Raw genomic sequence first — 27,379 nt, forward strand, 5'->3', positions numbered from 1 at the left:
GAGTGAGCATTTCATGGAAGCTGCTTCCATACCCAATCATGGCACACACCTGTTCCAAATTAGCCCGTTCACCTGTGGCAGGGGTAGGGAACATATGGCTCGCGAGCCAGATGTGGCTCTTTTGATGACTGCATCTGGCTCTCGGATAAATCTGAGCTGACATTGCTTAACATGATAAGTAATGAATAATTCCACTTGTAATAAGTGTTAAAAATAAAGTTCAAAACATAAAACATTCTCATGCATTTTTAGTCCATCCATCCGTTTACTACCGCACCTGTTCAAGAAGTTGCGTTAAGAAGTTATGTATTTATTATTGGTTACTGTGGGGCTTGTCCTCCTGGGGGTTCTTCAGATCACCAAGCACCGACATTTCAGGGTTACACTATTGTTTTATTTTTCAATAAGTCTTTCAGTTGCTTTTCAGCAATTGTGTTTTTCTCTTTCGTTCTCGCTCGCGCTCTGGCTCCAGCCCCAACCCCATCTCTCCTCCTGGCTGCTGCTTATAACAGAGCGACAGGTGATTAGATAACAAGGCTCAGGTGGGCCATCTACGAAGCTTTCGCTGATTTCGAGGCCGGTCCTGGCACACCCCAGTTCGCTGCAGGCCCGCAGGCCACGCCCCTCCACAGTTAACTTCAGAATAACAATGGTATTACAAAGAATAAGAGACCTATTATACTCTAGAAATGTTGGTCTTACTTAAAAATGCACGCGTTTAGTTGTATTCAGTGTAAAAAAAAAAATTATATGGCTCTTACGGAAATATATTTTAAAATATTTGGCTTTTTGGCTCTCTCAGCCAAAAAGGTTCCCGACTCCTGACCTGTGGGTTGTTCCACAATAAGTGTCTGATGAGCATTCCTCAACTTTCTCTGTCTTTTTTTTCCACTTGCGCCAGCTTTTTTGAAACATGCTGCAGGCATCAAACTCCAAATGAGGTAATATTTGCAAAAATAACTTGTCTTTGCAGTCTATTCAATTGAAGATAATTTGAAAAGGATTTGCGAATCACTGTTTTTTGGGTTGTGTATGATATATTCCACCCTCGAGAGGATACAACACAATTAGAGTCGCCCTATTGAATCCATCTCCCCGTTAAACAAGCGTCGACATTAAGTGATGAAATTGAGCGTGTTGTTTGACATTAAAACTCAGTATAATGTGGAGGATTTATTAATACCGTATTGGGACCGCGGCACGTGTTCTCTCGCTGCGGGCTGTGGTTAAACGGGACAAAAGGTCCCTTTCACCGCATCTCCTGAGGCCCATTAGCTCGGAATTCCTACTGTTCCGGGCGGGAGGTTTCATGCACGGGGGCCTCAAGTCAGCCCCTCCCGTATTTTATTAACATTCAGCAATGGCAAAGTCGAGGTGCTCTTTCCTGCAGAGTCGGCGTTCTCCTTTTGTTTTGTTTCTTTCCTAGAAACTAAAAAAAAAGTATGGAAAAAAACCAATCAGTTATCACATTAACGCAGGCTTTGTGCGTCATTTTGTTTTGTTTTTCAAAAGACACCCGCGGAAAACGTCATTTTGCCATTTTACTGTAAATTTATTGCAATATAAGGAGAAAAAATGAGGACTAAAGTGGGTAAAACAATATAATTTTTTGTAAAAAAGAAAAAAAAAAAACTTAAAAATTATGTTTTTCCCTGGAAAAAATTTAATAAATGACAAAAATATGTTTTTTTAATGTGTGAAATGTGACTGTAAAGTCATATAACAAGCTGGTAAACAATATTAACTGAATACACATACTTTGTATTATTATCAACGTATAAAATGTTAGAGTGTTAGAATAATTTTATCCAAGTTATCACAAATGAGTTCCCGGTGAGTAGACCAAAAACTGTCTTTAAACTTACCAAGAAGAAGGCTTGTATATATTTTTAAAAATATATTTTTACATTTTATATAGCGCTTTTCTTTAGTGACTCAAAGCGCTTTACATAGTGAAACCCAATATCCAAGTTACATTTAAACCAGTGTGGGTGGCATTGGGGTAAAGTGTCTTGCCCAAGGACACAACGGCAGTCACTAGGATGGCGGAAGCGGGAATCGAACCTTCACCCCTCAAGTTGATGGCACGGCCACTCTACCAACTGAGCTATGCCGCCCGTAAAACTCCACTGTGTAGGGGGGAAGCAACATGAAGGTGTTCTGTTTCTTTCATGTATTGCAATCCACAGAAAGATATTGTCTGACCCAAGAAACTACAAAAGCGAAGAGGAAGCATGACCAGACTCCCCTCCAGGCACCGCTTGTTTGAACTGTTTATGACCTTTTCCGTGAACTGTTTTTATGACCCTCGTCCCTTAGTAACGGCTGTTTCCATGCGGTCAGAGAAAGTCCAAATTAAAGGAGGAGGGGTACAATCTTGATTGATCTTTACATTAGTACAGACCAGACGTTTCTCCTCAAATTGAGCCAAATTTAATTCTGTCTCTGTTTGATTCCTTGCTTCTTGTGTTGTTTGATAAATATAATCAGTGTTTGAACCTGACAGAGAGATGACCAATAATTAACATATAAAAATGGGATTAATTATTATATTCTAGTACAAAAAGTATAGTGCAAAGATTTTAGGACTTCCTATTGAAAATTATGCATATTATTTTTTTTTCTTGTCTTCAGCATAAACTGTGAAATTTTTGTTTTTTTCTCTAATGTAAAGGCTGAGGGATCATTTTTAGCATTTGTATTATTTTTGTGTGCCACGTGGGTTGGATATTTTCTCAAGCTTTTGCTTTATATTGGTTCGTTAATCAACACATTTCCCCAATTATACTCACAAATTGAAAATCACAACGATTTATTGCAACTTTCACTTTGTCCCGCAATTGTATTGCAACAAACACATAAAAAAACAAAGAAAACATGCACTTTCTATTGCAATTTCGGAGTAAGAACTTTAGGAAATTGAAGCATGTCAAAAAAGAGGGATTTTTTAAATTCCTGTCAGTGTTAAAAAAAAACGTTTAATTTGAAATGCAAATAAATAATATTTTATTTGTTAAAACCCCGTGCTTTTAGGAGTTAGGGTTACACAAATGAATTAAAAGACAGATTATAAAGTCACAAAATGGCAAGCGGATGTAATATAATGTAAAGAAACAAGTTAAAATGTTGCACCTTTTGAAATCAGGCATTTTAGGGTACAACAAATTAGCAAAAAAAAAAAAAAAAAGTCACCATATAACCATTAGTCTAGAGGAGGGAGGTATATATTTTTTCACACCATTTTTTAATTTGTAATAATGTTTTCTGGTTCTATTTTGGTATGTTGGATTTGTTTGTTTATTTTTTAAATATATATAAATTAAATTAATTGTATTTTATTATATTAAATTAAATTAATACTTTTTTTATTTATTTGAATTAAATGTATTAATTTAAAATTGATTTTTAATATTTTGTTTAATCTTATTATAAAAATATATTCAAATTATTACATTTAAATTATTGATAATAAAGAATGTGACAAGAATATTTTTTAAAATAAAAAATAGATTTAAAAAATGCCTTTTGAATAAATACATTTGATTTAAATAAATAAATACAATTACTAACTTAATTTGTTTATTTCCAACAAAAATAAACTTTGTATGAAGCACTACTGTACAATAATTAAAAATTGTTAATATGATTAGCATGTGATTATGATTAGCATATGATTAGCATTAGCACCCAAAGAGCACAGATGTCAAAGTCAAGGCCCGGGGGCCAGATGTGGCCCCCGAAAGCCTGGAATTAATATGTATCATATGTATCTATTAATATATATTAATATGTACCTATTTCTTTCTATTTTGGGAGAAAACAAAAAGTACTCCATATAGTCGCAAATTATGTTGACTTAAATATTGTCCAAGTATGCAAAAATGTATTATCGATTATTCAAACCATTGTTAAATAGAAACAAATATTAATAATAATGATTTCAAATCAAGTTATTAAATTGTGCAAAGTAAAAATATCAAGTAGAAAGTAGCATGGTAAAATTGTGAAATTTACTGCAGTTTTTTTTTACAGCATTTTTCACTAAATTAAAGACAGTATTTTTTTCACTGTAATATACATTACATTTTTGGGTGAAATTATTGCAACTTACCACATATTTTTTGGGACATTTAAGTTTTTTTTAAAAATCTACTAAAATAATACACCGAAAATTCTACACCAAAAAATCAACAGTTAAAAAAAAAAAAAATACAAAAAATTGGCAGCTCAGGTTCCAATTTGTCAGGTTGAGTTGTTGACGAACCCCAAGATGCAGAGAAGGCGACAGGCATTGTGCAGGTAAACATGAATTAATTTAACACTAAAACAAGAACAAACAAAAAGGTACAAAGAAAAAGCATGCATAAGGCGGAGAACAAACTTGGCTATGAACAAAAACTAGTACAAATGCTAACTGTGGACTAGAAACTAAAACACATACTGTGACACGAAGGAACTATGACATGAGCAGAGTGAACGGAAGTAGAGACAGCTACAACAATAAGTATTAATGACATTGACAGGTAGTGGTGACAATAATCCAGCAATTCTACTAAAATAATACACCGAAATAGCTACAGTAAAAAAATAAAAAGAAAAAAATTGGCATCTCAGGTTAAAAAATGTTACTGTAAAATTGCATTTTTTTAAAAATTTACAGTTGAAAAACAAATGTCCAATTTACAGTAATATTTAACTTTTTTTAAATTACAGTAAAAAAAACAAATATACATTTTATAGTAAAATGTTGGCAACTGAGCAGCCTATTTTTTTTATTTTTTTTTTTACCGTAAAAACAGCCCGAATGTTTTCCCATTTATTAGTTAAATGTATTTCCATTAAATAATACACACTAAATTTTGGGGAAAATTATTGCAATTTACCTTATATTTTTGGGGAAATTTTTGTAAAAAAAAAAAAATTACTAAAAAAAACAATGCATTAAAAAAAATGGTGTAATAATAGTATTTTTCTGCTAGAATCGGCCCTCTGAGGCCAAACATAACTGCCATGTGGCCCTCTGATGAGATCTCCTTCATTTTTGCAGGATCTGCTCCAGAATTGTCTGCAGAAAAAAACAAACAAAAAAAACTAAACAATAAGTGAAGCTCCTGAAAAGAAGTGAAACATCATCACTTCCATATAATCTACTTGGAGGACCACATGTGCATCATGGCGGCAAAGCGGTGCGGCTAAAAATTGCTTTTCCACTCCATCAGTGTCAGTCCTGCTGCGGCCCGACTCAGGTGTGCGGCAGCAATCATTTCACGTCGCTATCTGACCAAACACAATCTTACCCCGCTGCCCCGAGCATTCGGGAAAAAAAAGAAGGATACAGGCCAGCACCATCCTCTCACAATCCCCGCCCACTCCCACACATATATATGTGTGGGTTGGACAGAAATAACACTCCCCACCAAAAAAAAAACAAACACAACTTTATCTGGGAAGTGCCAATTTCAGCACAGTCAGAGCCAAGGTAATAACTTCATTTGAGAGGGGCAAATGTCACATCCCTTACAAAAACCCCCAAAAGCCTAAAATGTGCTCATGTTTTCCTGGTAAACTCTCCTAAAGTTGCACAAAACTTTGGGTTTGGAGGCTCTGTCGTGCATGATGTCATTTTTCATTCCCGTAGCTCCGTTTCACACGCACTGAACTAACTCTGCATGCGTTTTGCTTTTTCTTTAAAAAAATGTTATTACACCTTATGCTAATTGCAATACAGGAAAGTAAAAAAATAAAACAATATATACGCGTTGTAACTCGAACGTTTTACTTTTTTTTTTTGTTTATTTATTTTTTAAAAAAGGGTTCTACATTTTTTTTTAAATAAAAAAAAAAAGGTTTTACATTTTAATTTTTGATGTATTTATTTATTGAAAAAAAAAGGTATTTCATTTGTAATTGCGATACAGGAAAGCAAAACAATATAATATATGCGTCGTTACTCAAAGGTTTCACTTTTTTATTTTCTATTTATTTAGTAAAATAAAAAAGGTTTTCCATTTATTTTTTTTATTTCTCTATTAAAAAAATGTTTTACATTTGTAATTGCAATACAGGAAAGCAAAACAATATTATATACGCGTCGTTACTCAAAGGTTTCACTTTTTATTTTACTTTTTTATTTTTATTTATTTAAAAAAATTACATAAAATATAAAAGGTTTTACTTTATTTATTTATTTATTTATTAAAACAAAGGATTTACATTTTTAATTGCAATACGGGAAAGCAAAATAATATAATATATGCAACTGTACTCAAAGGTTTTATTTTTTTTATTTTTTATGTATTTATTTATTTCTATAAAAAAATATATAAAAGGTTTTGCATTTATACTTTTTTTAATTTCTTTTAAAAAATAATAAATAAAAAAGGTTTTACATTTGTAATTGCAATACAGGAAAGCAAAACAATATCATATATGCAACGGTACTTAAAGGTTTTACTTCTTTTATTTTCTATTTATTTATCTATTTATATTAAAAAAAAATATATAAAAGGTTTTACATTTTTACTTTTTATTTATTTAAAAAAATTATAAATAAAAAAGGTTTTATATTTGTAATTGGAATTTAGTAAAGCAAAACAATATAACATATATTGTTAATCAAAGGTTTTACTTTTTAATTTTTTTATTTAAAAAAAAAAAAAAAAAAAAAAAGGGTTTTTACATTTGTAATTACAATACATGAAAGCTAAACGATATAATATGCGTGATTCACTCAAAGGTTTTACTTTATTTATTTTTTTTAATCTAAAAAAATTAAATAAAAATAAAAAGAGTTTTACATTTTTGTATTTATTTATTTCAAAGGTTTTACATTTGTAATTGCAATACAAGAAATCAAAAAAATACAACATATGCGTCACTCAAATGTTTTACATTTTTTTTATTTTATTAAATGTAATTTTTCAAACAAATAAATAAAAGGTTTTTCAATTTTTTCATTTTATACAATTTAATTTTTCAAACAAATAATAAAAGGTTTTACATTCGTAATTGCAATACAGGAAAGAAAAAAACAATATAACAAAAGCGTCACTCAAAGGTTTTACTTTATATATATATATTTTTTAAAATTATTTTAAAAAATAAATAAAAGGGTTTACATTTTATATTTGCAATACAGGAAAGCAAAACAACAAAACATACGCGTCCTCATTCGAATGTTTTACTTTTTATTTAACTATTTATTTCTATTTAAGAATAAATAAATAAAGGTTTTACAATTGCATATGAAATACAGGCAAGCAAACCAATACAACATTGCTCAAATGTTTTACTTTTTTTTTTAAATAAAAAAAGGTATCACATTTGTGTGCTACTGCTAATTAGTCATTAAGAGTGCTTTTCTTTGCCATACCTGCAGTTACCTGCAATGTTAAAATGTCACCTCAAACATTGCATGCACAATAAAGATTTAAACACGACTGATACCAGAATATTTATTCAATGTACTTCAGTATGAAACATGAATAACTTCCATCCCATTGTTACTATCATTAAAAAATAGAATTATTAAAAATGTTTTTCTTTATTATTATTATTTTTATAATTATTATTATTATCATTATAAAGATTTTAAACAGAGTAGGAAGTCACAATAAGGTTTAGCTGTCAAACAGCGCCCTCTGCTGGATAATAAAAAGCAACATAAACAGTGTAGTTCCAGTTGAAGTATTGGACTTTTAAAAAACAGCAATTTGAATTATTTCGATGAAAGCTTTTGTAATGAATTTCAACTAAAAAAGATTTTTTGGAACTAAAGTTTGGTAACTAAAATAAAAAAAAAAAAAAGTCACATCAGGCCCATTTGTTGCAATCAAATTGTAATGACCTCTAAGGTAAATTATAAGATATATGACTTGAGGAAATCAATAAATAATATATAATATGTGTATATTATTATTGTATACACTGTGTATATTATTGAATAGTATTATAACACTTCAAAAAATACACACAATTTATTAAAAATAAATGAATAATTATTTTGAGGGGTGCCAGTTCCAATTTTTTTCACTTTCAATGTGATACCAACATAGGAACCTTTGGTATAGGCTGATACCAACATCGATCCGATATGATATCAGCGCAAATCATACATACTCGTATTGTTTTTTATTGTACAACGTTGGAAAAGTATTGAACAACAAATGAAAAACCATATTTGTTATATATATATATATATATATATATATATATATATATATATATATACATATACATACGTATATATACATACATATATACATACATGCATACATATATACATACATACATATGCATAGATGTACATATATACATACATATATATATACACACATATATACATACATACATATATTTACATATACATGCATATATTTACATACATATACATATATACATACATATGCATAGATATACATATATATATATATATGTACACATATATACTATATATAAACTTACATGAATGCATATAGTATTAATATAATGGCTATATATATATATATATATAACAGAAAAATAATATAATTTGACATTACAAGTATGTAAACGTTTGACTCCTACTTTGTTTACGTCAGTGAAAACCTCCCTAAAGTTTTGTCATCAATCAAAAATATCTAGCAGCTAAAATGTGCCAAACGTTGATAAGTGTGAAGAGGTTTTTAATTTAAATTTTCCCATCATGCATTGTAATAGATATAAATGGGTGTATTTTTGCATTTTTATAGTACGTGTACATTTTTAAAATATATATATATATATATATATATATATATATATATATCCACAAAGTTCAGTGAGCAAGTTGTGTTATGCGTGAACATTTTTTGTGTTGTGTGTCATGACCGGGGAAGGTAATTTGGTTTTAAGTCTTATAAGTAAATCCTGTGCCGTCTACGCTTCGACTCGCAATTCACCCGCCTTCGTCCACCTACAGCAATCATTTTGTCAGCTACTCAAATTTCATTCGAAAACCGGCAGATCGGATTTCCTTACTGAACTCGTAACGCCACCGCGGGCCAGACTTGAAGACACGTAGTTTGGGCACCCCTGATCTAGGTTGTTCGCTATTGTGTGCATAGTTGTTGCATATCTACCTTTTGCAAACGACTTGACTAAAACGCATGAAGAAAAAGAAACCCAGACAACCTACACAGGACTGCTTGTATCGGAGATTTTAGTGTTTTGCTGGACAACCTCCCCTAATCATTACACGTCACAATACATTTTTCTCATTTGTTTCCTTTCTCTATGCTATTTTGCTGCGTTATTAAAACCTGCGCACCTTCGTGAAGACGCCAGCTCTCAGTCTATTGGCCCGTGACAGCGCTCTCTTTTCCTCCTCGCGCCTTTTCTCCTCCACCTCCGGCAGCATGTTGTACTTCCTGCAAGCAAGCCCAGACGCAGACATCAACAAAAGGGCAGACGAGAACAGGACGGTGAGTCAGATAACGTCACGTTTGACAAACTGGCAGCGGGCGCTCGCCATCTTTTAATCTTGGGCCACGTCGGAGATAAGCCACATAAAAGCGGGCGATAAGGCCAGAGTTGCATCTTGAGGGCGATACTGGAGAGGGGTGGTGCTGATGCTGACGCCACGATACAGGAGGTGGCCCCCATACACAATACTCACACTCGATATGTTTACATGCGCTAGAAAAACATACTTTTTGAACTAATTTGAATTACCAGGATGTGTTGAAGGTAGAAAGGTTGAAAAATGTGGAAATGGTGAAAGTTTGAAAAATGTCCCATTCATTTCGATAGGAAATTCATGGGAATTTGGAACATTTCGGGAAAAGCGGGAATTTGTTTTAAAAATGTTAAAACAATTTATATGGTCTGAATGAGTTAAAATGGTTGGTGTTGGAATTTTTCAATTCGGTCGAGAAATGTTGAAGTAGTAACATTTTAAATTGAGAAATGGTATTATGAAATTCCTGGAATTTCGGGAAATTTTAGCAGTTCGAAAAAAACCTTTTTTTTTTTTGTACTGATTAAGACGAATGTTTAGACAGTGGAACGGTTGAAGTACGTTGAAAAATCTGGAAGAAATAGTTGCCAGAAAAAAGGGTGGAAATAGGGCTTTGGAAAACCAGGAATTCTGGAAAATCTTGGATTTTTTTTGGAACTTGGAAAAATGTGTTGAAGGTAGAATGGTATGAATAGGTTGAAAAATGTGGAAATGGTGAAAGTTAGAAAAAATGGCTAATTCATTTTAATATGAAATTCATAGAAATTTGGAACATTTTGGAAAAAAACGGGATTTTTTTGGAAAATGTTAAAATAATGTATATTTTCTAATTGAGGTGAAATGGTTGGTGTTGGAATTTTTCAAATCGGTTGGGAAATGTTGAAGTAGTTTTAATTGAGGAATGGTATTATGGAATTCCTGGAATTTCGGAAATTTTACCAGTTCAAAAAACAACTTCGTTTTTTTTCCTTATTAAGAGGAATGTTTTGACGGTAGAACGGTTAAAGTGCGTTGAAAAATCTGGAATAAGTAGTTGCCAGAAAAAAGGGTGGAAATAGGGCTTTGGAAAACCAGGAATTCTGGAAAATCATGGATTTTTTTTGGAACTTGGAAAAATGGTTGCTTGACTTACCAGGATGGTGAAATATTTTGAAGGTAGAATGGTATGAATAGGTTAAAAAATGTGGAAATGGTGAAAGTTTGAAAAATGTCCCATTCATTTTGATAGGAAATTCATGGAAATTTGTAAAATTTCGGGAAAACCGGGATTTTTTGGGGAAAATGTTAAAAAATATATATATTCTGAATGGGGTGAAATGGTTGGTGTTGGAATTTTTCAAATTCGGTCGAGAAATGTTGAAGTAGTAACATTTTAAATTGAGAAATGGTAATATGAAATTCCTGGAATTTCGGGAAATTTTAGCAGTTCGAAAAAAAACTTTTTTTTTTGTACTGATTAAGACGAATGTTTAGACAGTGGAACGGTTGAAGTACGTTGAAAAATCTGGAAGAAATAGTTGCCAGAAAAAAGGGTGGAAATAGGGCTTTGGAAAACCAGGAATTCTGGAAAATCATGGATTTTTTTTGGAACTTGGAAAAATGGTTGCTTGACTTACCAGGATGGTGAAATGTTTTGAAGGTAGAATGGTATGAATAGGTTAAAAAATGTGGAAATGGTGAAAGTTTGAAAAATGTCCCATTCATTTCGATAGGAAATTCATGGAAATTTGTAAAATTTCGGGAAAACCGGGATTTTTTGGGGAAAATGTTAAAAAATATATATATTCTGAATGGGGTGAAATGGTTGGTGTTGGAATTTTTCAAATTGGTCGAGAAATGTTGAAGTAGTAACATGTTGAATTGAAAAATGGTATTATGGAATTCCTGGAATTTCGGACATTTTACCAGTTCAAAAACAATGTTGTTTTTTGCCCTTATTAAGACGAATGTTTAGACGGTGGAACAGTTGAAGTGGGTTGAAAAATGTGGAAGGAGTAGTTGCCAGGAAAAAAGGGTGGAAATAGGGTTTGGAAAACCAGGAATTCGGGAAAATCCTGGAATTTTTTTGGGAACTTGGAAAAAGGGTAGTTTGACTTACCAGGATGGTGAAATGTGTTTAAGGTATAATGGTATGAATAGGTTGAAAAATGTAGAAATGGTGAAAGTTTGAAAAATGTCATATTCATTTCGATGGGAAATTCATGGAATATTGGAAAATTTCGGGAAAACAGGAATTTTTTTTAAAATGTTAAAAACATGTACATGTTTTGAGTGAGTTCAAATGGTTGGTGTTGGAATTTTTCAAATCGGTCGAGATATGTTGAAGTAGTGATATTTTTAATTGGAGAAATGGTATTATGGAATTCCGGGATTTTCGGAAATTTTACCAGTTTGAAAAACAACTTAGTTTTTTTGTCCTTATTAAGAGGAATGTTTTGATGGTTTAACAGTTGAAGTGCACTGAACAATCTGGAAGAAAAAGATACCAGAAAAAAGGGTGGTAATAGGGCTTTGGAAAACCAGGAATTCTGTAAAAACCTGGAATTTTTTGGGAACTTGGAAAAAGGGTAGTTTAACTTACCAGGATGGTGAAATGTGTTGAAGGTAGAATGGTATGAATAGGTTGAAAAATGTGGAAATGGTTAAAGTTAGAAAAAATGGCTAATTCATTTTAATGGGAAATTCATGGAAATTTGGAACATTTTTGAAAAAAGCGGGATTTTTTTTGAAAATGTTAAAAAAAATGTATATGTTCTAATTGAGGTGAAATGGTTGGTGTTGGAATTTTTCAAATCGGTTGAGAAATGTTGAAGCAGTTTTAATTGAGGAATGGTATTATGGAATTCCTGGAATTTCGGAAATTTTACCAGTTCAAAAAAAAACTTTGTTTTTTTTCCTTATTAAGAGGAATGTTTTGACGGTAGAACGGTTGAAGTGCGTTGAAAAATCTGGAATAAGTAGTTGCCAGAAAAAAGGGTGGAAATAGGGCTTTGGAAAACCAGGAATTCTGGAAAAACCTGGAATTTTTTTGGAACTTGGAAAAATGGTAGTTCGACTTAGCAGGATGGTGGAATGTGTTGAAGGTAGAATGATATGAATAGGTTGAAAATGTGGAAATGGTGAAAGTTAGAAAAATGTCATATTCATTTCAATGGGAATTTCATGGAAATTTGGAAAATTTCGGGAAAAGCGGGATTTTTTTTTTTAAATGTTAAAAAAACGTATATGTTCTGAATGAGTTCAAATGGTTGGTGTTGACATTTTTCCAATCAGTCGAGAAATGTTGAAGTAGTGACATTTTTAATTGAGAAACGGTTTAAGGAATTCCTGGAATTTCAGGAAAACTAGGAATTTTACCAGTTCGAAAAACAACTTAATTTTTTTGTCCTGATTAAGACACATTTTTTTTTGGTGGAACGATAGAAATGGGTTGAAAAATGTGTAAGAAGTTGTCGCCAGAAAAAAGGGTGGAAATAGGGCTTTGGAAAACCAGGAATTCGGAAAAATCCTGGAATTTTTTGGGAACTTAGAAAAAGGCTAGTTTGACTTACCAGGATGGTGAAATGTGTTTAAGGTAGAATGGTACGAAAATGTTTGTAAATGTGGAAATGGTGAAAGTTTGAAAAATGTCATATTCATTTTAATGGGAATTTCATGGAAATTTGGAACATTTTGGGAAAAGCGGGATTTTTTTTTTAAATGTTAAAAATATTTATATGTTCTGAATGAGTTGAAATGGTTGGTGTTGGAATTTTTCAAATCGGTCGAGAAAAGTTGAAGTATTAACATTTTTAATTGAGAAACGGCATTATGGAATTCCTGAAATTTCAGGAAAACCGGGGATTTTACCAGTTTGAAAAAACAACTTTTTTTTGTCCTTATTAAGAAAAATTTTTTGTCAGTGGAATGGTAGAAGTGGGTTGAAAAATGTGTAAGAAGTTGTCGCCAGAAAAAAGGGTAAAAAAAGGGCTTTGGAAAACCAGGAATTCTGGAAAAACCTGGAATTTTTTTGGAACTTGGAAAAACGGTAGTTTGACTTACCAGAATGGTGGAATGTGTTGATGGTGGAATGGTATGAATAGGTTGAAAAATTTGGAAATGCTGAAAGTTTGAAAAACGGCCAATTAGTTTTGAATGGGAGAAATGTCCTGGAAAACCGGGAAATCTGGGAAATCTGGGAATTTGTTTAGGGGTAGCATCAGAGCCGTAACAGGAGGTGAAAGGTTACATTTTCTAACACTGCACTGATATAAACACCCGTGTGGCATACAGAAGCAAATAAGCACCTCTAAATACTGCTGAGTCGAAGTATTGATATTAACAGCTGTGGCTGTAGGCAACCTCCTGGTATAGTTTTCTCTTTGAATAAACTACGCAAGATTTGGGTGATTTGGCGCCAAATTAAAAACTTTGGCGGGCCGGATGTGGCGTCTTACAGCGATTAACTACTTTGTAAGTGTCAGAATAATTGTATCTAAGTAATCACAAAACTTTGTGTTTCCATGAGTTCCCGGCGAGAAGACAAAAGCTGTCTTTGATCCGGCCAAGAAGAAGGCTTGTAGAACTCCACTGTGTAGGATGGGAAGCAACATGAAGGTGTTCTGTTTTTTTAAAAAAATGCATTATAATCCACAGAAAGATTTTGTCTTGACCCGAGAACTACAAAGCAGAGACGAAGGAGGACCAGACTCCCCTCCGGGCGACCCCTTTGAACTGTTTTACGACCTTTTCTTTCAAGTGTTTACGACCTTTTCTTTGAACTGTTTTACGACATTTTCTTTGAACTGTTTGTAATCAAAGGCAATGGCTGTTTACGACCCCTGCCCCTTAGAAACAGCAGTTGCCAGGTAATCAGGGAAAGTCCAACTAAAAGAGGAGGAGTACAATTTGCGTGCTGGGAGACTGTACAAGAATACAGTTCAGACGTTTCTCCTCAATTGAGCCAAATTTAATTCTGTCTCTTTTTGATTCCTTGCTTCTTGTCTTGTTTAATAGATGTCATCAGGGTTTGAACCTGACACTACGCTTGTTTGACTTTCACATAATTTTGAATAAAAAAAAAAATAAAAAAAAATTTAATGACGACGACAGGTTCCGCTGTGAAAGTGATGACGTTTTGTGGCGAGGCACTCACCGTCTGGACCGCCGCTGCATCTCCCTGCCCGATATAGACCGCTCCCTCGGCTTGAAAAGGTTATCTAGGACGCACACATGTATGAATTTCAAATAGGAATTAATATGGTAATGACTACAGAACTTGCAAATGAAGACTACGGGCTTTTATTTTGAAACTGATTACATCCCGCTTATTGTCAGGAGGACAGATCAAGTTATAGCTCAGTGGTAGAGAGCAGTGTTTTTACAACCCTTTTTTCAGCCAAGGAACATTTTTTTCATTGAAAAAAATCCCACACGACTAGCAAAAACACAAAAAAATTAAACTCAGTAGTCGATATTGACTGTAAAAAGTTGTTCTCGCAATTGTTGGATATAAATTCAAAACAAAACTAAGTATGCATCAATATAGCTTGTCTTTTAAATCTATAAAAAAGTTTACCGTTACCAAAATAGTCCATAATAGAAATATATATGTTTTTTCAATATTAATTTATCTTAATAACATTCATGTCATGTACAGATGTACTTTGTGGACGCTGTCTGCTGCTCCCACACGCTGTAAGTCTTTGCTGTCGTCCAGCATTCTGTTTTTGCTCAAATACTTTTAAAGCAAATTTAATTTTCCAAAATTTGAAATCGACAAAAACATGTAATTTTACAAAAGTTTCTGTAAAGAAAATAAATGACAAAAAAGGTACATAATAAAACTATATTCATACATTTAAGATAATATAATACAACTAAGTTACACAATTTATTTCTTTTTTCTGAATGTGTGTATTCAATTGTATTCACTCGTTTCAAATACATTTTCACAAAATATTATATGTAATAGACCTTTTAATATTGCAAAATAAAATACATATATTTATATTTTATGAAGTCGGATTATTTAAAAAATTAAATCATAATCGAAACAATTAAAAGCATTATTGTTATGAATTTCAGTACATTCCAATGTGTTCTGCTTGCTTTCAAATATCTTTAAAAATTTAATTATTTAAACTGTTTTTTTAAATCAATATAAAACTTAACAGTTACCAAAATAGTCCATAACAGAATTTTTACTTTATTCTATTTAATTTATTGGAAAAAAATTCATGTCATGTACGGATGTACTTTGTGGACGCCGTCTGCTGCTCCCACACGCTAAAAGTCTTTGCTGTCGTCCAGCATTCTGTTTTTGCTCAAATACTTTTAAAGCAAATTAAATTTTCCAAAATTTTAAATCGACAAAAACATTTAATATTAAAACATTTTCAGTAATAAAAACAAATTACAAAAAAAGTCCATAATAAAACTATTGATACATTCATACATTTAAGATAATATAATAAAATTAATTCATACAATTTATTTATTTTTTCTGAATTTGTGTATGCAATTTATTCACTCGCTTTCAAATGCATTTTCACAAAATATGATCAATTATAGATCTTTTAATATTGCAAAATATTTCAAAAGAAATACATCTATTTTTTTATTTTACGACGTTGTATTATTTAAAAAAATAAATAATAATTGAAACAGTTAAAAGCATTATTGTTTTGAATTTCAGTACATTCCAATGTTAAGTACTTGCTTTTAAATACCTTTAAAATATAATTATGTAAACTTTTGTTGTTGTTTAATCAATACAAAACGTTACTGTTACTAAAATAGTCCATGATAGAAATATATATGTTTTTTTTTAATTTCATTTAATTTATTTGAATGAAATTCATGTCATGTATGGATGTACTTTGTGGACGCCATCTGCTGCTTCCACACGCTGTAAGTCTTTGCTGTCGTCCAGCGTTCCGTTTTTGTTTACTTTGCAGCCAGTTCAGCTTTAGTTTCATTTTGCATAGCCTTCCCTAAGCTTCAGTGCCTTTTCTTAGCGGCACTCGCCCTTTGTTTACTTTTGGTTTAAGCACTAGACACCTTTTTACCTGCACGCTGTGTAATTCCATGAGAGCAATGCATACAAATGGTTTGAAAAAAAAAGAAGTCGGCAATAATAATAAAAAGTATATAGTAATTATTATGACCATCCATATGCAAAACGCTTTCCTTAATGAGATTTTCCGCCCAGAAGCCATGTGTCCAACGCTGTGGAACCATCCATAAAAGTATGATTTAAAAAATATCTGTGATAAAAGTGTGATTGGGATTTAATCAGAAAGCATGAGAAGAATTTGTAATGAGACAGAAAAGTGTGTGTGTGTGTGTGTGTGTGTGTGTGTGTGTGTGTGTGTGTTCTTGTATTTCTACCCTTCTTGAGACAGAAAAGTTCCGTCCATATGAGGACCGGTGAACAAGTGAGAACATAAATCATGGTCCCAAAACAGAAAACCATTGCAAATAAACAAAAAATAAAAATAAAAGCTTCCCTTTTTTATATTTACATATTATGTATAAATTATCAATGTTGTAAATACAAATCTTTATAGATCCGGAAAGGGTGGTCCTAAAGAGATATGCATTTTTCCCAGGTCTCAAGAAGGTACGAACTACATGAATGTGTGTGTGTGTGTTTTTGTATTTCTACCGTTCTTGAGACAGAAAAGTTCCGTCCATATGAGGACCGGTGAACGAGTTAGGACATAAATCTTGGTCCCAATATGGAAAACCGTTGCATCTAATAGAGAATGTCTCATTTGCACCCTTGGTGGGAAAATCTATCAAAAATTATGGTGGTCCTAAAAAGGAGGGACTTTTCACATTGCGTGTCGGTTTTAAAAGTGCTCCCCGTCTGGTCAACATATGAAATAACAAGTGTGTGTAAGAAATTTAAATGCGCCCCCTTTGGCCAAAATTGATAATAAAAAATGTACATAGAGACATACTGTAATAACGAAGTAAATTAACGAATGTTAAAAAACAAACAAACAAACAAACAAATAATTAAATAAATTAATTAAAATTAACTAAAAGCTTGCCTTTTTTATATTTACATTGTATGTATTTATTAATAATATATATAATAATATAATATGCAATAATTATCAAGACATGGACTTGGATTTGTTTTGTTTCTCCTACGCAAAGGAGGATTGGCACGGGCCAGACGTGAATGTAAGTACATGTTTAATTTATTTAAAAACTAAAATACAAAACAGGAAAACAAAGGACGCGCACAATGGCGGATAATAAACTAGACTACACTCCAAACAAAATTAGCACAATGGCATGACTATATACAAACAAACAAAAGATACTATCTGTGGCACAAAACAAACCAAAAACTTGCACTAAGGCATAAGTACAAAAAAAACTTACATGGCGTGGTCAAAACAATAAACAGCGTGGCAAGGCATGAAGGTCGGCAAGGTGAGGTAGGTAGGATAGTAAGTATCGAAGGTAGAGTTCAGTAAAGTTGCCAGACAGACTATCAGGCAACTGTGGCTTAAACATTGAAAACAGGTGTGAGGGCTGAGGACAGGGGCGTGACTTGGAGACCAGGTGGAAACTAATGAGTTACTATGGAAACAAAACAAAACCAGGAAGTGCAAAACAGGAAACACGAGTCCAAAAAACAAAACATAACATGACCAACACGAAACCTGATTCACAGGCGTGACAATATTATATATAATAATTTATAAATATAGAAAGGGTGGTCTTAAAGAGGTAGGCATTTTTCCGAGGTCTCAAGAAGGTATATAATACATAAAAGTGTGTGTGTGTTTGTATTTCTACCCTTCTTGAGACAGAAAAGTTCCGTCCATATGAGGACCGGTGAACAAGTTAGGACATAAATCACGGTCCCAATACGGAAAAGCATTGCATCTAATAGAGAATGTTTCATTTGCACCCCTGGTGGTGAAATATATCAAAATTAGGGTGGTCCCAAAACGGAGGAGTCTGTGTCGGTTTTAAAAGTGCTCCCTCTCTGGTCAACATATGAAATAACAAGTGTGAGTAAGAAATTGAAATGTGCCCCCTTTGGCCAATATGAATAATAATTAAAATAAATGTATATAGAGACATACTGTAATAACGGAGTAAATAATAAACATTAAAAAACAATTACAAACAAAAAAATAAAATAATAAATACAATTAACTAAAAGCTTGCCTTTTTCTATATTTGCTTAGTATGTATATATTATTAATTTTGTAAATACAAATCTTTATATATCTTGAAAGGGTGGTCCTAAAGACATAAGCATTTTTCCGAGGTTTCAAGAAGGTATAAAATACATAAAAGTGTGTGTGTGTTTGTATTTCTACCCTTCTTGAGACGGAAAAGTTCCGTCCATATGAGGACCGGTGAACAAGTTAGGACATAAATCATGGTCCTAATACAGAAAACCATTGCATCTAATAGAGAATGTCTCATTTGCACCCCTGGTGGTGAAATATATCCAAATTCGGGTGGTCCCAAAACGGAGGACTGTGTGTCGGTTTTAAAAGTGCTCCCTCTTTGGTCAACATATGAAATAACAAGTGTGTGTAAGAAATTGAAATGTGTCCCCTTTGGCCATCGTTAATAATAATATTACAAAAACATATACAGAGACATACTGTAATAACGAAGTAAATAATGAAGATTAAAAAACAATTACAAACAAAACATTCCAAAAAATATATATATTTGCATAGTATGTATATATTATTAATGTTGTAAATACAAATCTTTATGAATCTAGAAATGATGGTCCTTAAGAGGTATGCATTTTTCCCAGGTCTCAATAAGGTCAGAAATTCAAGAGTGTGTGTGTGTGTGTGTTTGTGTGTGTGTGTGTGTAGGCTCAGTTGACAGCTGCAGTGATGCATTCAGGAAGAGTGTGTAACAACACTTATTGAACAATACGTTAAATTATTTATAATTGCATGCTGTGACAACATCGCTAGAGCTTTGTCTTATCATTTGATTACCTTAACGATCTCCAAATGAGACACATTTTCTTAAAGGGTGATTATTTTCACACTTTTTAGTGACGCAAAATATATCACACTGATGCATATATACAACATATACAAATCAGATGTTGCAATTTATTAAGCGATAATTATTAGGTAATCATACCAACACAATTAGAATGACTTTTTTTTTATTAAATTAAAATGTAATGTATTGATATAATAATGTAGAATTTGTGATTTTTTTTATGGTACAATTTATCCATCCATCCATCCATTTTCTACCGCTTATTCCCTTTCGGGGTCGCGGGGGGCGCTGGCTCCTATCTCAGCTACAATCTAATTCAATTTATTTTAGTTTTTTACTTTTCTGTAAAACAATTGTCTTTAATGTGATTAATTATGAATATTTTTCTAAATGTCTGTATTTAATTTATTCACTAGCTTTGAAATACAGTTTTACAAAACAATTATCAATAATAGACATTTTAATATTATGAAATATTTCAAAAGAAATACACAGAACGTTTGATAACATTTTGAATATTTTAAACATTAAATGATTGAAACAAATTAAGGCATTATTGTTATATTTATGTACATCGACATTTTTTCTGCTTGATTTCAAATAACTTTAAAGCAAATTAAATTATTCGAAATTTTAAATCATAAAAAAACTGTAATATTACAAACGTTTCCATAATAAAAAAAATAAAATTACAGAAAGGTCCATAATATAACATACATTTAAGATTATATAATACAATGAAGTTACACAATTTATTTTATTTTTCTGAATTTGTGTATTGAATTTATTCACTCGCTTTCGAGTACATTTTTATAAAATATTATTAATAAAAGACCTTTTAATTTTGCAAAAATATTTCAAAACAAATACACAAATTTATATTTTTATGAAGTTTTATTATTAAAAAAATATTGAAACATTAAAAAGCATTATTGTTATTAATTTCAGTACATTCAAATGTTTTCTGCTTGCTATCAAATACCTTTACAATGCAATTGTTAAAAAAATAAATACAAATAAATAATCAGTATAAAACTTGACCTTTACCAAAATATTCCGGAATAGAAATAGATATGTTTTTTTCAAATTTAATTTATCTTAATAAAATTCATGTCATGTACGGATGTACTTTGTGGACGCCGTCTGCTGCTCCCACACGTGTAAGTCTTTGCTGTCGTCCAGCATTCCATTTTTGCTCAAATACTTTTAAAGCAAATACAATTTTTCAAAATTTTAAATCGACAAAAAACTGTAGTAATACAAAGGTTTCCGTAATAACACAATAATTACAAAAAAGGTCCATAATAAAACTTAATAAAATTTAAGATAATATAATAAAATTAAGTTACACAATTAATTTTATTTTTCCTCAATTTGTGTATTCAAATTATTCACTCGCTTTCAAATACATTTTTACAAAATATTATCAATAATAGACATTTTAATATTGCAAAATATTTCAAAAGAAATACATATATTTACATTTTATGAAGTTGTGTTATTAAAAAAAACAAATAATAATTGAAACAATTAAAAGCATTATTGTTATGAATTTCAGTACATTTCAATGTTTTCTGCTTGCTTTCAAATACCTATAAAATGTAATTATTTTAAAGGAAAATGTCAATTAATATAAACTTTACCGTTACCAAAATAGTCCATAATAGAAATATATATGTTTTGTAAATGTAATTTATCTGAATAAAATTAAGCTAGAAACTTAAAAAATATTAATAATAAATATTTAAATATTAAAGTATAAATATTTATTTGGAAATATTTCAAATTACAATTGTTTCATTTTTTATTAAAATAATTATTAAGTTATAATCTAAAAAAAAAAAAATCATGACATTGTTTTTTGTGTGTAAGTGTATTTATCATTTTTCTTTTTACATTTTGAAAAACAATTAAATCTAACAAAATATTACAAAAAAATACACATTTACATTATATTCAAACCTATTTTAAACATTAAATAATAATTGAAAATTATTATTTTGAATTTCTGTACATTCAAATGTTTTCTGCTTGCTTTCAAATAATGTTTTTTTTATTTTAAATCAATAAAAAGTTTAACATTATTAAATATTTTCATAATAAAAAAAATCCATTACCGAAGCAGTCCATAACAGAACATATATTGATTTATTTTTTGATTTAATTTAATGAAATAAAATCAAGTTACACACTTTATTTTGTTGTCCTCTGTGTTTTTTATACACTTTGATTTCTATTTTACTGTTTTGATTGATTTTACCCTTTAAAATAGTTTTTAATCATATTTGTTTTTCTATTGTTTTTATTGTTTTTATTGGTTTTATATTCATTTATTTTTTGTTTTTATTCAGTCATTGGTGGAGCATAATATATATATATATATACTTTTTTTAAATTTTATTTTATTTATTTATTTATTATTTTTTTTACAATTGTTTTTAACATGGCTGTGCAGCACTTTGGAAACGTTATTGTTGTTTAAATGTGCTATATAAATAAAGTGGATTGGATTGGATTGGATTTATTTTATCATTTGTTTCCTTGCTTTCAAAAACACTTTAATATAAACAATATACATTTAAATATTTCCCAAAAAATGTATATTTAGTGGTTTACTTTTTGTTAAAATTAATTAAATTCTAACTGAAAAAAACCTGAATTTTTCTGCTTTCTTCCAAATACTTTTTACATTTTTATGAAAAATTAAATACAACAAAATATTACAAAGTATATATATATATATATATTATTTTGAGAAAAAAAATAAAACCATGTGTCGAAATAAAAAATAAAAAAATAAACCGAGTGTTAAATTGATTTTGGCAAAGGCAGACTTTTTATCCAGTTTTTATTTTGACGCATTTATTGACCTGCGCTCCACTTTTGTCTTGGAAGGCCTGCAGTGCTCGAGATCCGCCAGCAGAGGGCAAAGCTCGACCTTTTTTACATTTAAACCAGCAGAATCAATCAAGTCCAAATAAACAAGTCCACATATTTTATAACAATAATAACAGTGATATTTTGTTACTAGAATGCGCGAAAAAAAGGACTTCTTACCGCAAAGTGGATCCGGCGTGGTGCAGTTCCTCCTGCCCGCCTGCAAACCTTGGACCAGGTCCTTCTTAGACCCCTGCAGGGCTTTCCTCCTCCTCTTCGCCCTGCGCTCCATCCTCCTCACCCGACCCCGGGATCGACTGATGAAGTCTGGCCGGAAAAGCTCCAGGGCCTCCTGGGACGGGAGAGGAGAACGCCGGTGAGTTGGTGGGAAGAAGTAATCTATTACTTAACCTTGAGGAGTCCTCTCGTAGCAGCGAGGTGGTGGAACGTCAAGGGAAGGGAGGGAAGAAAAGCTTGCTGGACTGCGACCTCAATCCGCAGAAGAGTGTTGGATAAGATGTCCAGCTCATGCAAAATGCGGCTTTAATAGGCTTTTTTTTTTACAAGGTGTAGCGAAGCCTGATTTTTACAGTTATACCCGGGGCGGGCTGTTCTAACCAGTTTATCATTAAAAACCCCAGAACTGATGCAAAATGATAAAAAAAAATAAAATAATAATAATAAAAATAACTATAATAATTCCCTCGGGAAATTTTAATGGGCCTGCTGTCCGTGCCCCAGACCCCTGGCCCGGGGGTCGCCGGAAGCCGCCGTGCTTTAAAGATGGTGCCGAGTGTCTGAATCCGAGAGTTTGAGGTCTAACTGTCCAAAATGAGCTACAGGGCTAGCCTAAAATGTTAGCGTGCTTACATTAAAAAATGCTAACATTTTAGCATTTGCGCTAGCGACGGCATTGCTCACAGTTAACATGCCTCGATTTCCAAGTAACGCGGCTGTACGGCGTATGACTGCGGAAATAGAGTAAAAAACGTGAAAAATTAGATGAAAAAAGTTAGCATGCTTAAGTTAGCTCACTGGCATGCTACGGTTAGCACGGTAAGAATTAACAGCTGTCACATACCAAGTTACATGACTGGAGGTTAGCCGGTTGTTAGTTCCGAAAGCGCGCACTTTATTGGTAGCATGCTAATTTTAACATGCTAAAATGTTAGCTTGTTTCACATATCAAGTTATATGACCGCAAGTTATATCGCTGCAGAATTAGAGAAAGAAGTTTAAAAATGAGAAAAAATGTAGCACTTTATCGTTAGCTTGCTAGCATGCTAAGGTTAGCACACTAGCAATTAACAACCGTCACTTACCAGGTTACATGACTGGAGGTAAGACGGTTGCAAAATTGGCTCCGAAAGCGCGCACTTTAATGGTAGCGTGCTAACGTTAACTTGCTAAAATGTTAGCTTGCTTCACATATCAAGTTATATGACTGCAAGGTATATCGCTGCAGAATTAGAGAAATAAGTTTAAAAATTTGAAAAAATTTAGCACTTTATCGTTTGCTTGCTAGCATGCTGATGTTAGCACACTAACAATTAACATCTGTCACATACCATGTTACATGACTGCCGGTTAAACGGTTGAAAAATTAGCTCTGAAAGCTTGCACTTTAATGGTAGCATGCTAGCATGCTAATGCTAACAAACTAAAAGTTAGCTTGTTACACAAACTAAGTTAAATGACTGCAAGGTATGTCACTGCGGAATTAGAGAAAGAAGTGTAAATTTAGAAAAAAAGTTAGCACTTTATCGTTTGCGTGCTAGCATGCTAATGTTAGCACACTAGGAATTAACAGTTGTCACATACAAAGTTATATGACTGGAGGTTAAACAGTTGAAAAATTAGCTCCGAAAGTTCGCACTTTAATGGTAGCATGCTAGCATGCTAACATTAGTATGTTTAAATGTTAGCTTGTTTCACAAACTAAGTTATATGATTGCAAGATATATCGCAGCGGAATTAGAGAAACAAGTGTAAAATTATATAAAAAAAGTTAGCACTTTATCGTTAGCGTTTTAGCATGCTAAGGTTTGCACTCTAAAAATTAACAGCTGTCACTTACCAGGTTATATGACTGTAGGTTAAATGGTTGCAAAATTAGCTCCGAAAGCTTGCACTTTAATGGTAGCATGCTAGCATGCTAATGCTAACAAGCTAAAAGTTAGCTTGTTCCACAAACTAAGTTATATGATTGCAAGGTATGTCGCTGCAGAATTAGAGAAAGAAATGTAAACTTCAAAAACAAGTTAGCACTTTATCGTTTGCGTTCTTAGCATGCTAATGTTAGCACACTAGGAATTAACAGTTGTCACATACCAAGTTATATGACTGGAGGTTAAACGGTTAAAAAATTTGTTCCGAAAGCTTGCACTTTAATGGTAGCATGCTAGCATGCTAATGTTAACAAGCTAAAAGTTAGCTTGTTCCACAAACTAAGTTATATGATTGCAAGGTATGTCGCTGTGGAATTAGAGAAAGAAGTGTAAACTTAGAAAAAAAGTTAGCACTGTACCGTATGCGTGCTAGCATGCTAATGTTAGCACACTAGGAATTAACAGTTGTCCCATATCAAGTTATAGGACTGGAGGTTAAACAGTTGAAAAATTAGCTCCGAAAGTTCACACTTTAATTGTAGCATGCTAGCATGATAACGTTAGTATGCTAAAATGTTAGCTTGTTTCACAAACTAAGTTATATGATTGCATCGATATATCGCAGCGGAATTAGAGAAACAGGTGTAAAATTATATAAAAAAAGTTAGCACTTTATTGTTAGTGTTTTAGCATGCTAAGGTTTGCACTCTAAAAATTAACAGCTGTCACATACCAGGTTATATGACTGTAGGTTAAACGGTTGCAAAATTAGCTCCAAAAGCTTGCACTTTAATGGTAGCATGCTAGCATGCTAATGTTAACAAGCTAAAAGTTAGCTTGTTCCACAAACTAAGTTATATGATTGCAAGGTATGTCGCTGCGGAATTAGAGAAAAAAGTGTAAACTTGGAAAAAAAGTTAGCACTTTATCGTTTGCGTGCTAGCATGCTAATGTTAGCACACTAGGAATTAACAGTTGTCACATACAAAGTTACCTGACTGGAGGTTAAACGGTTGAAAAATTAGCTCAGAAAGTTCGCACTTTAATGGTAGCATGCTAGCATGCTAACGTTAGTATGCTAAAATGTTAGCTTGTTTCATAAACTAAGTTATATGATTGCAAAGATATACCCCGGCAGAATTAGAGAAGGAAGTGTAAAATTAGAAAAAAAAAGTTAGCACTTTATCGTTAGCGTGCTAGCATGTTGAGGTTAGCACATTGACAATTAACAGCTGTCACATAACAAGTTATATGACTGGAGGTTAAACGGTTAAAAAATTAGCTCCGAAAGCTTGCACTTTAATGGTAGCATGCTAGCATGCTAATGCTAACAAGCTGAAAGTTAGCTTGTTCCACATACTAAGTTATATGATTGCAAAGTATGTTGCTGCGGAATTAGAGAAAAAATTGTAAAATTTGAAAAAATGTTAGCATTTTATCGTTAGCGTGCTAACGGTAAAGTTCTGGGAAATTCCCGGTTTTCCATAACCCTATTTTCACCTACTAAATAAATCAGAAGCAGCTCACCAGTAACTCAATTCTCGAGTAGTTTTTCCCAAAACTTTTGACTTTTGACTTGAGTCTCTACTCTAATGTTGTTTTAGCGTCTGTACCCACTTCTGTGGCATCGTCTTCGTCCTCGGTCTTAGGACAGTGATTCTCAAACATGGCTCTCCAACAATGGCCACTTTTAACATTACACACATTGAACAGTAACACTGTGTTTGAGTATCTAATCAAGTTTGAGAACCACTGGTTTAGGATCCGGATAGTCCAACCTCGGATTCAGGAGGAACAGTGTGGTTTTCGTCCTGGTCGTGGAACTGTGGACCAGCTCTACACTCTCGGCAGGGTTCTTGAGGGTGCATGGGAGTTTGCCCAACCAGTCTACATGTGTTTCGTGGACTTGGAGAAGGCATTGGACCGTGTCCCTCGGGAGGTCCTGTGGGGAGTGCTCAGAGAGTATGGGGTATTAGACTATCTGATTGTGGCGGTCTGCTCCCTGTATGATCAGTGCCAAAGCTTGGTCCGCATTGTAAGTCGAACACATTTCCAGTGAAGGTCGGACTCCGCCAAGGCTGCCCTTTGTCACCGATTCTGTTCATAACTTTTATGGACAGAATTTCTAGGCGCAGTCAAGGTTTTGAGGGGATCCGGTTGAGTGGCTGCCGAATTAGGTCTCTGCTTTTTGGCAGATGATGTGGTTCTGATGGCTTCATCTGGCCGGGATCTTCAGCTCTCACTGGATCGGTTCACAGCCGAGTGGGAAGCGACTGGGATGAGAATCAGCACCTCCAAGTCCAGGGTTCGCGCCCGGAAAAGGGTGGAGGGGAGGAGACCCTTACCCAAGTGGAGGAGTTCAAGTACCTCGGAGGCTTGTTCACGAGTGAGGGAAGAATGGATGGTGAGATCGACGGGCGGATCGGTGCAGCGTCTTCAGTAATGCAGACGCTATATCGATCCGTTGTGGTGAAGAAGGAGCTGAGCCGGAAGGCAAAGCTCTCAATTTACTGGTTGATCTACATTCCCATCCTGACATATGGTCATGAGCTTTGGGTTGTGACTGAAAGGACAAGATCACGGGTACTAGCGGCCGAAATGAGTTTCCTCCGCCCGGTGGCCGGTCTCTCCCTTAGAGATAGGGTGAGAAGCTCTGTCATCCGGGAAGAGATCAAACTAAAGCCGCAGTTCCTCCACATGGAGAGGAGCCAGATCAGGTGGTTCGGGCATCTGGTCAGGATGTCACCCGAACGCCTCCCTAGGGAGGTGTTTAGGGCACGTCCAACCAGTGGGAGGCCACGGGGAAGACTATGTCTCCTGGCTGGCCTGGGAACGCCTCGGGATTCCCCGGGAAGAGGTGGACGAAGTGGCTGGGGAGAGGAGGGTCCGGGCTTCCCTGCTTAGGCTGGATAAGCGGATAAGCGGA

General features: G+C 33.1%; 1 protein-coding gene across 2 annotated transcripts in view; it reads right to left on the minus strand.

Annotated features, from left to right (window-relative positions):
• Positions 1 to 2,613: 2,613 nt before the first annotated feature.
• LOC133558853 (uncharacterized) overlaps positions 2,614 to 27,379 on the minus strand; it is a 36,214-nt gene continuing 11,448 nt past the window's right edge. For both annotated transcript variants that reach the window (XM_061909977.1, XM_061909978.1), the window contains 4 exons: positions 22,526 to 22,697; positions 14,610 to 14,673; positions 9,287 to 9,386; positions 2,614 to 5,065 (listed from right to left, as the gene is read on the minus strand). In XM_061909977.1, the coding sequence (XP_061765961.1) occupies positions 5,036 to 5,065; positions 9,287 to 9,386; positions 14,610 to 14,673; positions 22,526 to 22,697 (366 nt within the window). In that variant the 3' untranslated portion in view covers positions 2,614 to 5,035. The remainder of the gene's footprint in view (positions 5,066 to 9,286; positions 9,387 to 14,609; positions 14,674 to 22,525; positions 22,698 to 27,379) is intronic.

Source organism: Nerophis ophidion, linkage group LG09, assembly GCF_033978795.1.
Source record: "Nerophis ophidion isolate RoL-2023_Sa linkage group LG09, RoL_Noph_v1.0, whole genome shotgun sequence".
In the NCBI taxonomy this organism is placed as follows: Eukaryota; Metazoa; Chordata; class Actinopteri; order Syngnathiformes; family Syngnathidae; genus Nerophis; species Nerophis ophidion.